This window comes from Panthera pardus, unplaced genomic scaffold (assembly GCF_024362965.1).
Source record: "Panthera pardus isolate Hobbes unplaced genomic scaffold, ASM2436296v1 HiC_scaffold_2, whole genome shotgun sequence".
Lineage (NCBI taxonomy): Eukaryota > Metazoa > Chordata > Mammalia > Carnivora > Felidae > Panthera > Panthera pardus.
Genome location: NW_026526765.1, coordinates 114,757,078 through 114,775,100, shown reverse-complemented (window position 1 = coordinate 114,775,100; position 18,023 = coordinate 114,757,078). Strand labels below are relative to the sequence as shown.

The 18,023-nt window shown below is 36.2% G+C and overlaps 1 protein-coding gene across 3 annotated transcripts in view; it reads left to right on the top strand.

Moving 5' to 3' along the window:
- Positions 1 to 18,023, top strand: part of DDX4 (DEAD-box helicase 4) — an 82,114-nt gene that overhangs the window by 18,871 nt on the left and 45,220 nt on the right. For 2 of the 3 annotated variants that reach the window (XM_019414267.2, XM_019414266.2), the window contains exons 4-5: positions 12,775 to 12,852; positions 16,636 to 16,713. In XM_019414267.2, coding sequence (XP_019269812.2) covers positions 12,775 to 12,852; positions 16,636 to 16,713 — 156 coding nt within the window. Of the gene's footprint in view, positions 1 to 12,774; positions 12,853 to 16,635; positions 16,714 to 16,773; positions 16,825 to 18,023 lie in introns of all 3 variants that reach the window. The other variant, XM_019414268.2, reaches the window with a different exon arrangement.

Sequence of the window (18,023 nt, the reverse complement as noted above, 5' to 3'; positions counted from 1 at the left end):
TCTTCTAAATTTAGCCAGCCTATTGGGTGTAAAGTAAAATCTCATTGTTGTAAATACATTTATCTGATTAACAGCTGAAGTATCTCTTCATATGATTGGTAATATTTTAGGTTTCTCCTGTAAGTTGCCTCTTCATGTTTTTAGCCCATTTTTTCTATTATGCATGCTCTGTTTCTCTTATTGATTGGCAGGCATTCCTCCTGTATTTTAGATTTTGTGCTCTTCTGATTTATACATGGCCAATATTTCCTTCCATACTGTAATCTGTCATCTTTGTCCGTGATGCGTCTTACTGTTGAAAAATTTTGTTGTGAGGTCATTGAACTAATATTTTTACTTTCTGATATGCTTTTGCAGTTTTGATTAAACTCTGTCACCTCTGTGTTAGAAGTAACCACCTGTTACTGTTAAGAGTTTTACTTTTCACGTGTAGCTTTTAATTATCTGACTCTGTCCTTTAAAAAAAAAAATCATGGTAACTATTTCAGTGACAAATCAGAACATTGTGTATTCAGTATGAGTGAATACAGGATTCACAAAAAATCTTTGCATTTGGGCTTTTGTGGTCAACCCAGACCATGGGTCTATAGCAGTTAAAATGACGTGTTTTTTTTTTTTTAAATTGTGGTACAATAAACATACAACGTAAAATTTGTCATTTTAACCATGATATTTTTAAATTAAAAAAAATTTTTTAAGACTAGATTTTTTTAGAGCGGTTTTAGTTCATAGCAAAATTGAGGGGAAGGCGTAGATATTTCCCATGTGACCTATTCCACATCTGCGTAGCCTCCCCCATTATCAACATTCCCAACCAGATTTGTACATTTATTACAGTTGAACCTACACTGACACTTTATAATCACCTAAAGTCCATAGTTCACATTATAGCTCACTCTTGGTGTTGTATGTTCTGTGGGTTTGGATGAATGTATAATGACATGTATCCATCATGTATCAAAAAGAGCATTTTCAGTGCCCTAAAAATCCTCTGTGTGCTGCCTATTCATCTCTCTTCCTCCCCTATCCCCTAGCAACCAATGCTCTTTTTACTGTCTACATAGTTTTACCTTTTCTAGAGTGTCACACAGTTGGAATCATACAGTATGTAGGCTTTTCACATTGGGTTCTTTCACTTAGTAATATGCATTTAAGCTTCCTCCATGTCTTTTCATGGCTTGATAGCTCAGTTTTTTTTTTTTTTTTTTAAAGCAATGAATAATATGCTGTTGTCTGGATGTAGCACAATTTTAAATTTATTCACCTGCTGATGGATGTATTGATTGCTTACAAGTTTTGGCTATAAAGCTGCTATAAACACAACCATGTGCAGGTTTTTGTGTGGATATGAGTTTTCAGCTCCTTTCGGTAAATACCAGGGAGCACTCTTGCTAGATGATATGGTAGGAGTATGTTTAGTTTTGTCAGAAACTACCAAACTGTCTTGCTAAATATCAATACCCTTTTACCTTCCCATCAAATAAATGAGTTCCTGTTGCTATATATCCTTGCTAGCATTTGATATTTTCAGTGTTAATGGATTTGGGCCTTCCATATAGGTATATGGTGGTATCTTAATGTTTTAATTTGCATTTCTCTGATGTCCTGTCATGTGGAGTATCTTTCCATATGCCTGTTTGCCATCTGTGTATCTCTTTTGTTGAGGTCTCTGTTACGGTCTTGGACCCATTTTTTAATTGGATTTGTTTTCTTGTTGAATTTTAAGAGTTCTTTGTTTTGGTTAACAGTCCTTTATCAGATGTGTTCTTAGATATTTTCTCCCAGTGTGTGGCTTGTTTTCTCATTTTTTTTGACATTGCGTTTTGCAGAGCAGAAGTTTTTAACTTCAGTGTAGTTCAGCTTATCAATTATTTCTTTAATGGATCATGCATTTGGTGTTGTGTCTAATAAGTCATCTCCATACCCAAGGTCATCTATGTTTTCTCCTATGTTTTCTTCCAGATGTTGTATAGTTTTGCATGTACATTTAGATCTGTGATCCATTTTGAGTTAATTTTTGTGAAGGGTGTAAAGTTGGATCTGTGTTCTTTTTTTTTTTCCCTCCCTGTGGGTGTTTAGTTCTAGCACCATTCTTTGAAGACTGTCTTTGCTCCATTGTATTGCCTTTTGACCCTATTTATGTGGATGTTTCTTGGTTCTCTGTTCTGTTCCATTGATTGATTCTTTTGCCAATACTACACTTTTTTTTAAATCTTTTTTTGAATATTTTATTTACTTATTTTTAAGAGAGAAAGAGCACAAGGAGGGGAGGGACACACAGAGAGAGGGAGACACAGAATCTGAAGCAGGCTCCAGGCTCCACGCTGTCAGCTCAGAGCCTGACATGGGGCTTGAGCCCATGAACTGTGAGATCATGACCTGAGCTGAAGTTGGACCCTTAACCAACTGAGCCACCCAGGCTCCCCAATACTACACTGTCTTGATCACTATAGGTTTATAATATAGTATACAGTATACTATTGAAGTTGGGTAGTGTCATTCATCCAACTTTGTTCTTCTCCTTCAATATTATGTTGGCTATTCTAGGTATAGAATGTAAAGTCTCCATATAAAAATTTAGAATTGGTTTGTCAATATCCATAAAATAACTTGCTGGGATTTTGATTGGTTTAGCATTGAGTCTCTAGATCAAGTTGTGAAGAACTGACATCTTGACAATAGTTTTAGTATCTATGAATGTGAAATATCTTTCCATTTATTTGGTTCTTTGGTTTTTGTTCATGAGAGTTTTGTAGTTATCCTCACAGAGATCTGTATATTTTGTTAGATTTATACCTATTCACTTTTTTTAAGTGCTGATGTAAATGGTAATGTGTTTTATTTTAAATTCAACTTGTTCATTACTGTTATATACTAAAGCAGTTGGTTTTGTATATTAATCTGGTATCCTTATCCTTTGCTATAATTGCATATTAGTTCCTGGCATTTTTTGTCTGTATTTTAGATTTTCTACGTTAATGATAATGTCATTTGTGAAAAAAGACTTTTATTTCTTCTTTCCCAATATGTATACCTTTCATTTTCTTTTTTTGCCTTATTACATTAGTTAGAACTTCCAGTATGATATTGAAATGGAGTGATGAGAGGGCACATCCTTGACCCGTACATGATCTTCGTGGAAAAGCTTTGAGATTCTCAGTATTAAGTGTGATGTTACCTCTGGGTTTTTTGTAGATAGTCTTTATGAAGTTGAATAAGCTTAACCTGCTTAACCATTTTTAAGTGTACAGTTGAATCCTTTATTTTGAATATGATGTAAAATAGAGATCCATTTTTTTTCTGCATAAAGTTTTCTCTGCAACATCTGTTAAACATGCTCTCTTTTCCCTAGTGATGTGTGATGCATATTTCATCTCTTAACACAGATTTTGTCCTTTGTTGTCTTAAAGTAATGAATAAAGCATATCATTCACTAAATAGTAATAAAAATAATAATCATTTAGACTTTTCTCAATTTCAGTTAATGCTCCCAAAATTTTATAATTAAAGTATGATGTTTGCTTTAGGCTTACATTAGTTGTTTTTTTGTTTTTTTTTTTTTTAATATATGAAATTTATTGTCAAATTGGTTTCCATACAACACCCAGTGCTCATCCCAAAAGGTGCCCTCCTCAATACCCATCACCCACCCTCCCCTCCCTCCCACCCCCCATCAACCCTCAGTTTGTTCTGTTTTTAACAGTCTCTTATGCTTTGGCTCTCTCCCACTCTAACCTCTTTTTTGTTTTTTTCTTCCCCTCCCCCATGGGTTTCTGTTAAGTTTCTCAGGATCCACATAAGAGTGAAACCATATGGTATCTGTCTTTCTCTGTATGGCTTATTTCACTTAGCATCACACTCTCCAGTTCCATCCACGTTGCTACAAAAGGCCATATTTCATTCTTTCTCATACGTGGTATTCCATTGTGTATATAAACCACAATTTCTTTATCCATTCATCAGTTGATGGACATTTAGGCTCTTTCCATAATTTGGCTATTGTTGAGAGTGCTTCTATAAACATTGGGGTACAAGTGCCCCTATGCATCAGTACTCCTGTATCCCTTGGATAAATTCCTAGCAGTGCTATTGCTGGGTCATAGGGTAGGCCTATTTTTAATTTTCTGAGGAACCTCCACACTGCTTTCCAGAGCGGCTGCACCAATTTGCATTCCTACCAACAGTGCAAGAGGATTCCCGTTTCTCCACATCCTCTCCAGCATCTATAGTCTCCTGATTTGTTCATTTTGGCCACTCTGACTGGCGTGAGGTAAATCTGAGTGTGGTTTTGATTTGTATTTCCCTGATAAGGAGCGACGTTGAACATCTTTTCATGTGCCTGTTGGCCATCCGGATGTCTTCTTTAGAGAAGTGTCTATTCATGTTTTCTGCCCATTTCTTCACTGGGTTATTTGTTTTTCGGGTGTGGAGTTTGGTGAGCTCTTTATAGATTTTGGATACTAGCCCTTTGTCCGATATGTCATTTGCAAATATCTTTTCCCATTCTGTTGGTTGCCTTTTAGTTTTGTTGGTTGTTTCCTTTGCTGTGCAGGAGCTTTTTATCTTCATAAGGTCCCAGTAATTCACTTTTGCTTTTAATTCCCTTGCCTTTGGGGATGTGTCGAGTAAGAGATTGCTACAGCTGAGGTCAGAGAGGTCTTTTCCTGCTTTCTCCTCTAGGGTTTTGATGGTTTCCTGTCTCACATTCAGGTCCTTTATCCATTTTGAGTTTATTTTTGTGAATGGTGTGAGAAAGTGGTCTAGTTTCAACCTTCTGCATGTTGCTGTCCAGTTCTCCCAGCACCATTTGTTAAAGAGACTGTCTTTTTTCCATTGGATGTTCTTTCCTGCTTTGTCAAAGATGAGTTGGCCATACGTTTGTGGGTCTAGTTCTGGGGTTTCTATTCTATTCCATTGGTCTATGTGTCTGTTTTTGTGCCAATACCATGCTGTCTTGATGATTACAGCTTTGTAGTAGAGGCTAAAGTCTGGGATTGTGATGCCTCCTGCTTTGGTCTCCTTCTTCAAAATTACTTTGGCTATTCGGGGCCTTTTGTGGTTCCATATGAATTTTAGGATTGCTTGTTCTAGTTTCGAGAAGAATGCTGGTGCAATTTTGATTGGGATTGCATTGAATGTGTAGATAGCTTTGGGTAGTATTGACATTTTGACAATATTTATTCTTCCAATCCATGAGCAGGGAATGTCTCTCCATTTCTTTATATCTTCTTCAATTACCTGCATAAGCTTTCTATAGTTTTCAGCATACAGATCTTTTACATCTTTGGTTAGATTTATTCCTAGGTATTTTATGCTTCTTGGTGCAATTGTGAATGGGATCAGTTTCTTTATTTGTCTTTCTGTTGCTTCATTGTTAGTGTATAAGAATGCAACCGATTTCTGTACATTGATTTTGTATCCTGCAACTTTGCTGAATTCATGTATCAGTTCTAGCAGACTTTTGGTGGAGTCTATCAGATTTTCCATGAATAATATCATGTCATCTGCAAAAAGTGAAAGCTTGACTTCATCTTTGCCAATTTTGATGCCTTTGATTTCCTTTTGTTGTCTGATTGCTGATGCTAGAACTTCCAACACTATGTTAAAACAACAGCGGTGAGAGTGGGCATCCCTTTTGTGTTCCTGATCTCAGGGAAAAAGCTCTCAGTTTTTCCCCACTGAGGATGATGATAGCTGTGGGCTTTTCATAAATGGCTTTTATGATCTTTAAGTATGTTCCTTCTATCCCGTCTTTCTCAAGGGTTTTTATTAAGAAAGGGTGCTGGATTTTGTCAAAGGCCTTTTCTGCATCGATTGACAGGATCCTATGGTTCTTATCTTTTTTTTTGTTAATGTGATGTATCACGTTGACTTATTTGCGAATGTTGAACCAGCCCTGCATCCCAGGAATGAATCCCACTTGATCATGGTGAATAATTCTTTTTATATGTTGTTGAATTCGATTTGCTAGTATCTTATTGAGAATTTTTGCATCCATATTCATCAGGGATATTGGCCTGTAGTTCTCTTTTTTTACTGGGTCTCTGTCTGGTTTAGGAATCAAAGTAATACTGGCTTCACAGAATGAGTCTGGAAGTTTTCCTTCCCTTTCTATTTTTTGGAATAGCTTGAGGAGGATAGGTATTATCTCTGCTTTAAATGTCTGGTAGAACTCCCCTGGGAAGCCATCTGGTCCTGGACTCTTATTTGTTGGGAGATTTTTGATAACCAATTCAATTTCTTCACTGGTTGTGGGTCTGTTCAAACTTTCCATTTCCTCCTGATTGAGTTTTGGAAGAGTGGGTGTTTAGGAATTTGTCCATTTCTTCCAGGTTGTCCAATTTGTTGGCATATAGTTTTTCATAGTATTCCCTGATAATTGTTTGTATCTCTGAGGGATTGGTTGTAATAATTCCATTTTCATTCATGATTTTATTTATTTGGGTCATCTCCCTTTTCTTTTTGAGAAGCCTGGCTAGAGGTTTGTCAATTTTGTTTATTTTTTCAAAAAACCAACTCTTGGTTTCATTGATCTGCTCTACAGTTTTTTTAGAGTCTATATTGTTTATTTCTGCTCTGATCTTTATTATTTCTCTTCTTCTGCTGGGTTTAGGCTGTCTTTGCTGTTCTGCTTCTGTTTCCTTTAGCTGCGCTGTTAGATTTTGTATTTGGGATTTTTCTTGTTTCTTGAGATAGGCCTGGATTGCAATGTATTTTCCTCTCAGGACTGCCTTCGCTGCGTCCCAAAGCGTATGGATTGTTGTATTTTCATTTTCGTTTGTTTCCATATATTTTTTAATTTCTTCTCTAATTGCCTGGTTGACCCACTCATTCTTTAGTAGGGTGTTCTTTAACCTCCATGCTTTTGGAGGTTTTCCGGACTTTTTCCTGTGTTTGATTTCAAGCTTCATAGCATTGTGGTCTGAAAGTATGCATGGTATAATTTCAATTCTTGTAAACTTATGAAGGGCTGTTTTGTGACCCAGTATATGATCTATCTTGGAGAATGTTCCATGTGCGCTCGAGAAGAAAGTATATTCTGTTGCTTTGGGATGCAGAGTTCTAAATATATCTGTCAAGTCCATCTGATCCAATGTATCATTCAGAGCCCTTGTTTCTTTATTGACCGTGTGTCTAGATGATCTATCCATTTCTGTAAGTGGGGTGTTAAAGTCCCCTCCAATTACCACATTCTTATCAATAAGGTTGCTTATGTTTATGAGTAATTGTTTTATATATTTGGGGGCTCCTGTATTCGGCGCATAGACATTTATAATTGTTAGCTCTTCCTGATGGATAGACCCTGTAATTATTATATAATGCCCTTCTTCATCTCTTGTTACAGCCTTTAAAGTCTAGTTTGTCTGATATAAGTATGGCTACTCCAGCTTTCTTTTGGCTTCCAGGAGCATGATAAATAGTTCTCCATCCCCTCACTCTCAATCTAAAGGTGTCCTCAGATCTAAAATGAGTCTCTTGTAGACAGCAAATAGATGGGTCTTGTTTTTTTATCCATTCTGATACCCTATGTCTTTTGGTTGGCACATTTAATCCATTTACATTCAGTGTTATTATAGAAAGATAGGGGTTTAGAGTCATTGTGATGTCTGTATGTTTTATGCTTGTAGTGATGTCTCTGGTACTTTGTCTCACAGGATCCCCCTTAGGATCTCTTGTAGGGCTGGTTTCGTGGTGACAAATTCCTTCAGTTTTTGTTTGTTTGGGAAGACCTTTATCTCTCCTTCTATTCTAAATGACAGACTTGCTGGATAAAGGATTCTTGGCTGCATATTTTTTCTGTTTAGCACACTGAAGATATCGTGCCAATCCTTTCTGGCCTGCCAAGTTTCAAAAGAGAGATCAGTCACGAGTCTTATAGGTCTCCCTTTATATGTGAGGGCACGTTTATCCCTTGCTGCTTTCAGAATTTTCTCTTTGTCCTTGTATTTTGCCAGTTTCACTATGATATGTCATGCAGAAGATCGATTCAAGTTACATCTGAAGGGAGTTCTCTGTGCCTCTTGGATTTCAATGCCTTTTTCCTTCCCCAGTTCAGGGAAGTTCTCAGCTATAATTTCTTCAAGTACCCCTTCAGCACCTTTCCCTCTCTCTTCCTCTTCTGGGATACCAATTATGCGTATATTACTTCTTTTTAGTGTATCACTTAGTTCTCTAATTTTCCCCTCATACTCCTGGATTTTTTTGTCTCTCTTTCTCTCAGCTTCCTCTTTTTCCATAACTTTATCTTCTAGTTCACCTATTCTCTCCTCTGCCTCTTCAATCCGAGCCGTCGTCGTTTCCATTTTGTTTTGCATTTCGTTTAAAGCGCTTTTCAGCTCCTCGTGACTGTTCCTTAGTCCCTTGATCTCTGTAGCAAGAGATTCTCTGCTGTCCTGTATACTGTTTTCAAGCCCAGCGATTAATTTTATGACTATTATTCTAAATTCACTTTCTGTTATATTATTTAAATCCTTTTTGATCAGTTCATTAGCTGTTGTTATTTCCTGGAGATTCTTCTGAGGGGAATTCTTCCGTTTGGTCATTTTGCATAGTCCCTGGAGTGGTGAGGACCTGCAGGGCACTTCCCCTGTGCTGTGGTGTATAACTGGAGTTGGTGGGTGGGGCCGCAGTCCGACCTGATGTCTGCCCCCAGCCCACCGCTGGGGCCACAGTCAGACTGGTGTGTGCCTTCTCTTCCCCTCTCCTAGGGGCAGGATTCACTGTGGGGTGGCATGGCCCATCTGGGCTACTTGCACACTTCCAGGCTTGTGGTGCTGGGGATCTGGCGTATTAGCTGGGGTGGATAGGCAAGGTGCACGGGGGCAGGAGGGGCAGGCTTAGCTCACTTCTCCTTAGGTGATCCACTTCAGGAGGGGCCCTGTGGCAGTGGGAGGGAGTCAGATCCACTGCCAGAGGTTCGGCTCCGCAGAAGCACAGAGTTGGGTGTTTGTGCGGAGTGGCAAGTTGCCCGGCAGGAACTGGTTTCCTTTGGGATTTTGGCTGGGGGATGGGCGGGGGAGATGGCGCTGGCGAGTGCGTTTGTTCCCCACCAAACTGAGCTCTGTCGTCTGGGGGCTCAGCAACTCTCCCTCCCTTTGTCCTCCAGCCTTCCCGCTTTCTGAGCAGAGCTGTTAACTTATGACCTCCCAGACGCTAAGTCGCGCTTGCTGTCGGAACACAGTCCGTCCGGCCCCTCTGCTTTTGGCAGCCAGACTGGGGGCTCTGCTTGGCTCGCGGGTCGCCCCTCAGCCCCGGCTCCCTCCCGCCAGTCCGTGGAGCGCACACCGCCTTGCCACCCTTCCTACCCTCTTCTGTGGGCCTCTCATCTGCGCTTGGCTCTGGAGACTCCTTTCTGCTAATCCTCTGGCGGTTTTCTGGGTTCTTTAGGCAGGTGTAGGTGGAATCTAAGTGATCAGCAGGATGCGCGGTGAGCCCAGTGTCCTCCTAGGCCGCCATCTTCCCTCTCCTACATTAGTTGTTTTTTAAATCATGCCAAGGAAGTTTTTTTCCACTTCTGGTCAAATATTAGTTTTGTTTAGAAAAGGCAGTTGAATGTTAATAAATGCTTTTTTAAAAAAATTACTTGTATCTGTTGTCTCCTTTAAATCTCTTAATGTAGTGTTGTAAATGGAGTTCTTTAAACTTGGACTAAATTTGTATTCCTAGTATAAACCCTGCATAGCTATTTTATTGTAGTTTTCAGTGAAATGAGATGTTAATTTTTTTATTTAGCACTTTAAAATTAATTTATTAAGATTGGCCTCTAGTTTTCTTTTCTCATGTCCTAATTTAATTTTGATTTTATGCTTTTCATCTTTAAAAAAAAAATAACCTCTGGAACATGGAAATTACCTGCTAATTACAAGGTTAGTTGCCTTTGTCCTCAGATCTATGTAGACCAAGTTCTTGTTTTAAAAAGAATTTTTTTTTATTGAAGCACAGTGTACACACAGATTCACTATTTTAAAGTAAGATTCACATCATAAATGTTCAGCTTCCTGGATTTGAATAAACTGAACATACTGCTGTGTTGAGTACCCAAATCAAAAAATAGAACATTAGTGGTGCTCTAAAATTCTTCTATGTCTTCCTTCGAAGCCCCATCATTCTGACCAGGAGTAACTGCTATTGTGATTTCTGGCAGCACAGATCAGTTTTTCCTGTAAATTGGAATCATTTACAATGGAACTATATATTCTCTTGTGTTCAAGATTCTCTCCATGTTATCACAAGTAGTTGTGAGTTATTCTTGGATATATGTTTTCTACTTTGTAACTGTGCTGTAAACTGTATTAATGGGCATGTGGGTAGTTTACAGTATTTCCTGTTTTGAATATTTCTGCTGTGAATATTTTCTGGTTTGTCTTTTGGTGGATATAAAAATCGTGTTACTCTGAATGTGGTTACCAGACTAGTAGCATTGATGTTACCTGCAGACTTCTTAAAATACAGAATCTAATGCTCCAACCAAAAGTACTGCATCAGAATCTACACTTTAACAAGATCCCCAGTGCACATTACCTTTATAATTGCGTGATCTCTAGATGGAAGACTCAACATTGGTGATTTATTTATTTATTTATTTATTTATTGTTCATTATATGAAGTTTATTGTCAAATTGGTTTCCATACAACACCCAGTGCTCATCCCAAAAGGTGCCCTCCTCAATACCCATCACCCACCCTTCCCTCCCTCCCACCCCCCATTAACCCTCAGTTCTCAGTTTTTAAGAGTCCCTTATGCTTTGTCTCTCTTCCACTCTAACCTCTTTTTTTTTTTTTTCCTTCCAACATTGGTGATTTATAAATGTTTAGTCTTTGAGCTACTTAGGATAATGAAGGGGATTAGAAGTTAGGACAGCTGGTAGCCCTAAAAAATGAGAAGTTGTTTTAGAACTCTTTGCCACAAAGTCTTTCTCATCTTCCCTTAACCTTTTCACCTTGTGTTAAGCAGATCATTTCAGAGGAAGGTTGGAAGATCATAGAGGACTAGAACTCATACTGAAGTCCCATAGTTGTTGGTACTTTTGCTTGGTTCAGTATGTGAGTTGTTGTTGTTGTTGTTTTTTTTTAAGTTCAAAATTTGCTCCTCCTTCCTGGATCTGGTCCAAATGTGACTATATATGAGATATATTCTTTGGTCACTGGGTGGGAATTGCTTTCATTAATCTGATTTCATTTTAAATGGAGTTTATTTTTATTTCTTTTGATTTGTTTTGATAGGGTTCAGAGCACTATAGAAAAATAGCTATACTTCATCATTTATATTATGGACTTCTGTACTGATGTTTTTCTTCCTATGTATTTTGTTGGGGATTGAACTGGATAAAATTCAGTGATGGCACTTAGTTAAATTTCTGAAAGTGAGAGCAGTAATCCCTAAAATTACTAAAGAAAAATTAAACATGAAGAGAGTATGAGTGGGGGAGAGGGACATTGGGAGAGAAAGAATCTCCAGCAGGCTCCACGTTCAGCATGGAACCCCACATGGGGCTCAATCCCACCATCCTGGGATCATGACCTGAGCCGAAATCAAGAGTCAGACCCTCAACTGATGGAACCACCAGGCACCTGTTTTCTTTTTTTTTAAAGAAACTTATTACATATGTACACTGTACACTATATTTAAGATTGCTTCTTGAGTTTTACAAAAATGGTAACTTACTATATATAGTCTTTTTCTGCAATTTGAATTTTTATTCAGTTTTCTTTTTAAGTTTTATCCATGTTGACAGTTGTTTTGGTCCATTTATAATCATACTCTTACATGAATACACTATACATATACAATATATATAATTCTGTATAATAAAGTATAGAACATATTTACATATGTAATACTCTTGTGTGACTGTGCCACATATTTTTATTCTCTTACTGATGCACATATGAGTTGTTTCCTTTTTGCTGGTACGAACAAAGCTGCCATGAACATCCCTTAAATTGCTAAGTATATGTTTTTAAGTCATAAATTGTGTTGAGTTATATCATAGACCTATGGAGGTAGTTTTTTCTTTTTAATATGTTGATGTTGTTAATTACCTTTTGAAGACATTGTGATGTTAAAATGCCCTTGCATACGGGGGAAAAACCGAAGTTGGTCATAATGTTTTGTCTGTTCAGTTTCCTTTGGGGTTGTTTTGCTAATAATTGTTTTGGAGATATTGCGTCTACTGGTGAGAGTTTTCCTTGTCATGTCAAAATTATGTTCACTTGGTAGAATGGGTTGGGGAATAATTCCTCTATTTCCGGGAATGGTTGTAGGAAATTGAAATAATTTGTTCTTTGAGATTTGGTAGAGCTCACCTGTAAAACTGTTAAGGCATGATGTAGAGATTTAAGTATTGATTCAATTTCTATATGACAGTTTGATTTGTTTATCCAGAGGAGAAGTTAATATACTTTCAAAAAGTATACTCTTTTAAAATTAGGATTAAGATTGATTTATAGCTTCACTATAGTATACGATTTGTTCTTGTTCCCCTGTCTTTGACTGGTTTTGTTATTAGCAAACTTAAAACTGTTTTCCAGTCAGTCATGTGGTTGAAAAAGCTATTTCCTTCCTTTGATTTCCATTCTGTGTAGTTGAGTAAGCTTTAGTTACCATTTATTTTTCTTTTGGAAAACTCCCTTAGATAGGCTACTAGGCTGTTTGTTTTTCTTATTGATTTATATAATTCTCCTTTGTCCTATGGGTCGTGCATTGGAATGGCTTAAAATTTGTGTACCACCAGATACTAATTTGGATTTGCTTCAAAATGTTAATTGCTTTAGAAATGGATGATGGACCTTCTGGAAGAGATCATTTCATGAGAAGTGGATTTGCTTCTGGGAGGAGTTTGGGAAACAGAGGTAAGTATCTTTGTCTTTCATTAAAACTTCTCAACTGTTGAATGGTAGAATGAATAGAGACTATTATGGCTGTTGAGTGCAAAGCTAAATCTGTTATAACTCTCTGCAGAGTAGACTTTGAGGTAATGAGTTTATTATTTTTTCAGCTATGAGTGTTCTTTTTGCTTTTTTTTCCTTTTCTGGGATAGTAGGAGATAGTTAAATTGATAAAAATAGATTGGTTAGATTGATTAAAGATAGTTTACAGAGCTGCTACTTAATGTGATTATTGATTTCCAACAATTGGCATGGGAGGAGTGTTGGTAAAAACTTCACAGATGAGGGTGAGAAGAACCTGTTTTTTTTTAAATTTCTCCAGAAAGACAGCACAGAAGCATTTCTCTTAGGTCATTAATATTAAGAGGTTATTTTCCCAGTGTTGAAACTTTTCATTGTTATTTTTAGATCAACCGTGTGATCTGATAATGACACAGCAGAACACCTTACTGTGGTCCATTTTTAGAATTGTTATTAAAATGCTGAAAATATTCTGCTTTATGTTTTAGTATAGTGTGATAAAATATGAGAACCTTCAATTTATTTAAATATCTTTATGACCATTTATTTCTTTTACAGGATGCCATAAATAAGGGCTAATTGGTAGTTTTAAATACACAAAACATTTAATCTTGAATTCATTAGATGTTAGTTGAAAAATCTTATTTCTAAGGATTTTTATTCATTGGAAACTAAAGGTGTGGCATTTCATTTGATATTTGGAAAACTTAATTTCTTGTTTGGATTCAGTTAACATAGTTAACATGTGGATCTATATTTTGATATAATTTGGAAATAATTATTTAAAAAAAATTTAAGTTTATTTATTTTGAGAGAGAGCATGAGTGGGGTAGGGGCGGAGAGAGAACCCCAAGCAGGCTTGGCACCATCAGCACAGAACCCAGTATGGGGCTCGAACCCATGAACTGTGAGATTATCATGTAAGCCAGAATCAAGAGTTGGATGCTTAACAAACTGAGCCACCTAGGTGCCCCAATTTATTCCTTAAATATGCACATATATTCTGTTTTTAAAACCTTCATAGTAAGAAGCATTGATGAATAAAAATCATGTAATCTTGCCAAGAGGTTCAGGTGTGGGTTTTGTTAGTTATTACTAACATTAGAGATAATATCTTAATATTACACTTAGAGAAATATTTAATACTGGATTTATTTTAAAACTTTATTTTTGAGTAGATGTTTTTAAATCCCATTTTAGAATAGATGAGGTGACACTTTTTGATGTAGATTTCAAAATATTATTGAATAAAATCTTTTTAAAAGTTTAAATACTTTATTTTTACCAAAGCCAGAAATGTTTTGAATTAACTATTTTTAAATTTTCAAGTTCAGAAAGTATACTTATATATCTTGTTAAAGTTTTACATTAATTGAATGTACTTTTTTTCTCTCTTTTTTTTTAATTGAAGTATAGTTGACCTAAAATATTGCATTAGTTTCAGGTGTACAATGAAGTAATTCATCACCTGTATGGGTTGTGGTATGCTCACCACAAATGTAGCTACCATCTGTTACCATACAACACTATTAACAGTATCATTGATTATATTCCCTATGCTGTACTTTTCATCTGTGTGACTTACTCATTCCATAACTGGAAGCTTGTATCTCTGAATAAAAGCTTTTTAAACTAGAAAAACACCACTTAGACAGTTTTTACTACACGTTGTTAATTTCATATGGGTTAGGTTGAAAAACAAACTTATCAAAACTCTTGGTTGAATGTTAATACTTATAAAAGTTATCATTGTACCACATACAATCTTGGGAATTCATAGACCCATTAATATAACTCCTTTTCGTTATTGTTAACCCGCTATTTTAGTTTCAACCTCTGTGATATTTTTTTCTCAGAACTTGCATAGCTAGTAATTTGTTTTTGAAATTGTCTCTTAATTGCTTATAATACAGCATTGATCCCCTTTTTATGTTCTATAAAGTATAACATAAATAGCTTTAACTTCTTGAATCACACACATCTTTAGAATCTGATGAAAATATGGATAATTGCTCTTAAGCAGTTTTGCACGTGGCTTTAGAAGTTTTGCAGGTGCTTTAACTTAGTTGTATTAAGATATTACACAGATAGGTAAGACACAATTTATGCAGTTTTTGTTGTTTCAGATGTCTTTTGTTCTAGTGTTTTGTTCTAAATAACCATGCTTCTTGCCTTAGCACCTCTGCCCTCAGAAAGATTAATGTAGTGATAGAGAAACACATGGAAAGAAATAAAGTGGTAGTGTGCTGTGGGAATGTGGAGAAAGGATTGATGATGACGGGAGGTCTGAAAGAAGACTTCTTCAGATAAGGTTGCCTTTGAACTGGGGTTTTGAAGTGTGAAAGGAATTTTGATAGGAAAAAATAGGAAAACGGAATGCCATGCTGAAGAATTTTGGTAGGAAAATATGAAAGCAGGGAATGCCTTGCTGAAGTATACAGGAAGGTACACAGTATTAGAAGTTCACAGTGTGGAACATGGGACATTGTTTGGTGTGAATTAAAATGTTGAGAGCTCAGTGTTATGTGGTAGGAGATAAAGTTCAAAGATAACATGAGTAAAGACGCTGGAAGAGTGGAGAGGTGATAAGGGGAGTGGCAGTCACAGCTCTTATTTCTTTATTGCCTAGTTCCTTCCTAATTTGAATTTTAAAAGTGGAAAGATTGAGAAGTTTAAGTGTTAACAGAATAAATAAGTAATAATTAAAAAATCGCACAAGAATATAACATGTTCAGTAGCATGTAACCTTCATACAGGGGCATAAGTTTAAGTAGCTGGCTCTATACAGGGTGAGGTTTCAATATACAGAAAATCACAGTTGAATTTCCTCATTAAAAGTCAGGAAAAGTCATTCATGAAATAACAACTAATAGAAAGCTGTATTTCACCAGTAGTATATTTATGGTTTTACCTTAGTATTATAAGTTACGAATTTTTTATAAAAAGTTGAAGGGTATTATATCTTTATAAGTTCTTATACTTGTTTCTCCCTATCCTTGGAGGTACCTTTACCCTAAAGATTAATTTAAAATAGGGACATCTGGATAGCTCAGTTGGTTAAGCATCCAACTTTGGCTCAGGTCATAGTCTCACGGTTTGGGAGTTTGAGCCCCACGTTGGGCTCTGTGCTGACAGCTCAGAGCCTGGAGCCTGCTTCAGATTCTGTGGCCCCTCCCTCTCTGCCCCTCCCCTGCTGGCATTCTGTGTCTCTCTCAAAAATAAGGAAACATTAAAAAAATAAAAATAAAACTTAATTATTTAAAATAAAATTAAATAATTTATTTACTTAAAGGTTTTTTTGTTGTTTGTTTTTTTTTGAGAGAGAGAGAAAGAGCATAAGCAGGGGAGGGGCAGAGAAAAGGGGATACAGAATCCCAATTAGGCTTGGCACCATCAGTGCAAAGCCCCACACAGGGCTTAAACCCACAAACCATGAGATCATGACCTGAGCCAAGATCAAGAGTGGGACATTCAACCAACTGCACCATCAAGGCACCCCCTTGAAGATTTTATTTTTAAGTAATTTTTACATGCAACGTGGGACTTGAATTTGCAACTCTGAGACCAAGAGTTGCATGCTCTACCGAAGGACCCAGCAAGGTTCCCTCCTTTTTTTTTTTTTTTAAAGATTTTATTTTTAAGCAATCTCAAGGAGTCCTTTAATTTCTAGTCTTTGATGGCACAGTTATATGTTTTAAAGAGTTTTAACTCTGTCTGAATTTTCAGATGCTGGCGAGTCTAGTAAAAGGGAGAATACATCCACAATGGGTGGCTTTGGAGTTGGAAAGAGTTTTGGAAACAGAGGTAAACTGCTGATGATAATCTTATAATCACAATTTAGTTTTTTTTTTTCCTGTACTCAAGACTCTTCCCCTGTGGCCCCCAGCAAGAGATCCATCTTATATACTTCAAAAGGTGAATTTGAGTTGAGCAAAGAACCAGTAGTAGCTTTGAAGTTACATTTTTTTTTTCTTAAAAACTAAAAACTGTATATCAGAACTGGAGCATAACTTAAGAACAAGACTGATAATGTGAAGATGGACGACTTTACCAAGCATTTTGGAAACCAGACAGTTGAAGAGGGTTGAATGTTGGGAAAGGTCAGTTGTGGAGGGTAGTAGATAGATTATAATCCTTTCTGAACCAACTTAAAAGATTGCAAATACTGACATGAACTAAGTAACTGAAAACTTAGGTTTTATGGAATATGCTATTTCTGTATAGATTATCTTTATTTGGAAATTATGTATCTTTTCAAGGAAAAACTCTTTTCCTCTAATTACACATTGAAGCTATAGGGTACTTACTTTTATATCATAATTGTGTATTAGATTTCTGTGTTAAAAGGGATGTTAGATTATTTTGTACCTGAGATATTAAGTGACTTTATATATACATTCTGCATATAAATTTAATACCTGTCAAAGTGATTAGTCTCTGTATTGCAGAAGCCATCATTTAATATAAATATATTTTATAATTTTGCTTAAATACTGATTGACAGGCATCTTACATTCACATTTAATTTTAAGGTATATTATTCCATGAATGTCTTTGCACTAAAGATAATTTAAGTAAGATTCAACATTTAAAAATTTTATGAAATATTACTGATAGATCCTTTTAAAATTAATTTTAGAGACATATCTGTATGTTCCAGAGACACGTAAATCTATGTACAGGTTTTTATTATATGAGAAATCTGAAAGTAGAGTTAAATGAAAGATGTAAAAAAAAACTTGGTGAAAATAAAAAATGTTAGAAAAATTTCCTTATTACTGAGATGGGAAAAATTACTGATTACTGGGTTATAATTGAGTAATATTGTCCTCTGGCAAATGAAGAGATTGAAGGTTTTAAAACATTTGATATTTTGAATAGAAAGTATGTAGTGTGTTATGTTGATATATAGCCGTAGTTTGACCATATAATATAGAAGAATATATGACATCTGAGATGCTATAGCGTTGGCTGACATTTTACCTTAGTTAAATGACACAATGCAGAAATTGTTACCCAACCCATGTGAGTTTAAAAAAAAAGTTTTTTTTTTTAACATTTATTTATTATTGAGAGACAGAGAGACACAGAGCGTGAGCAGGGGAGGGGTAGAG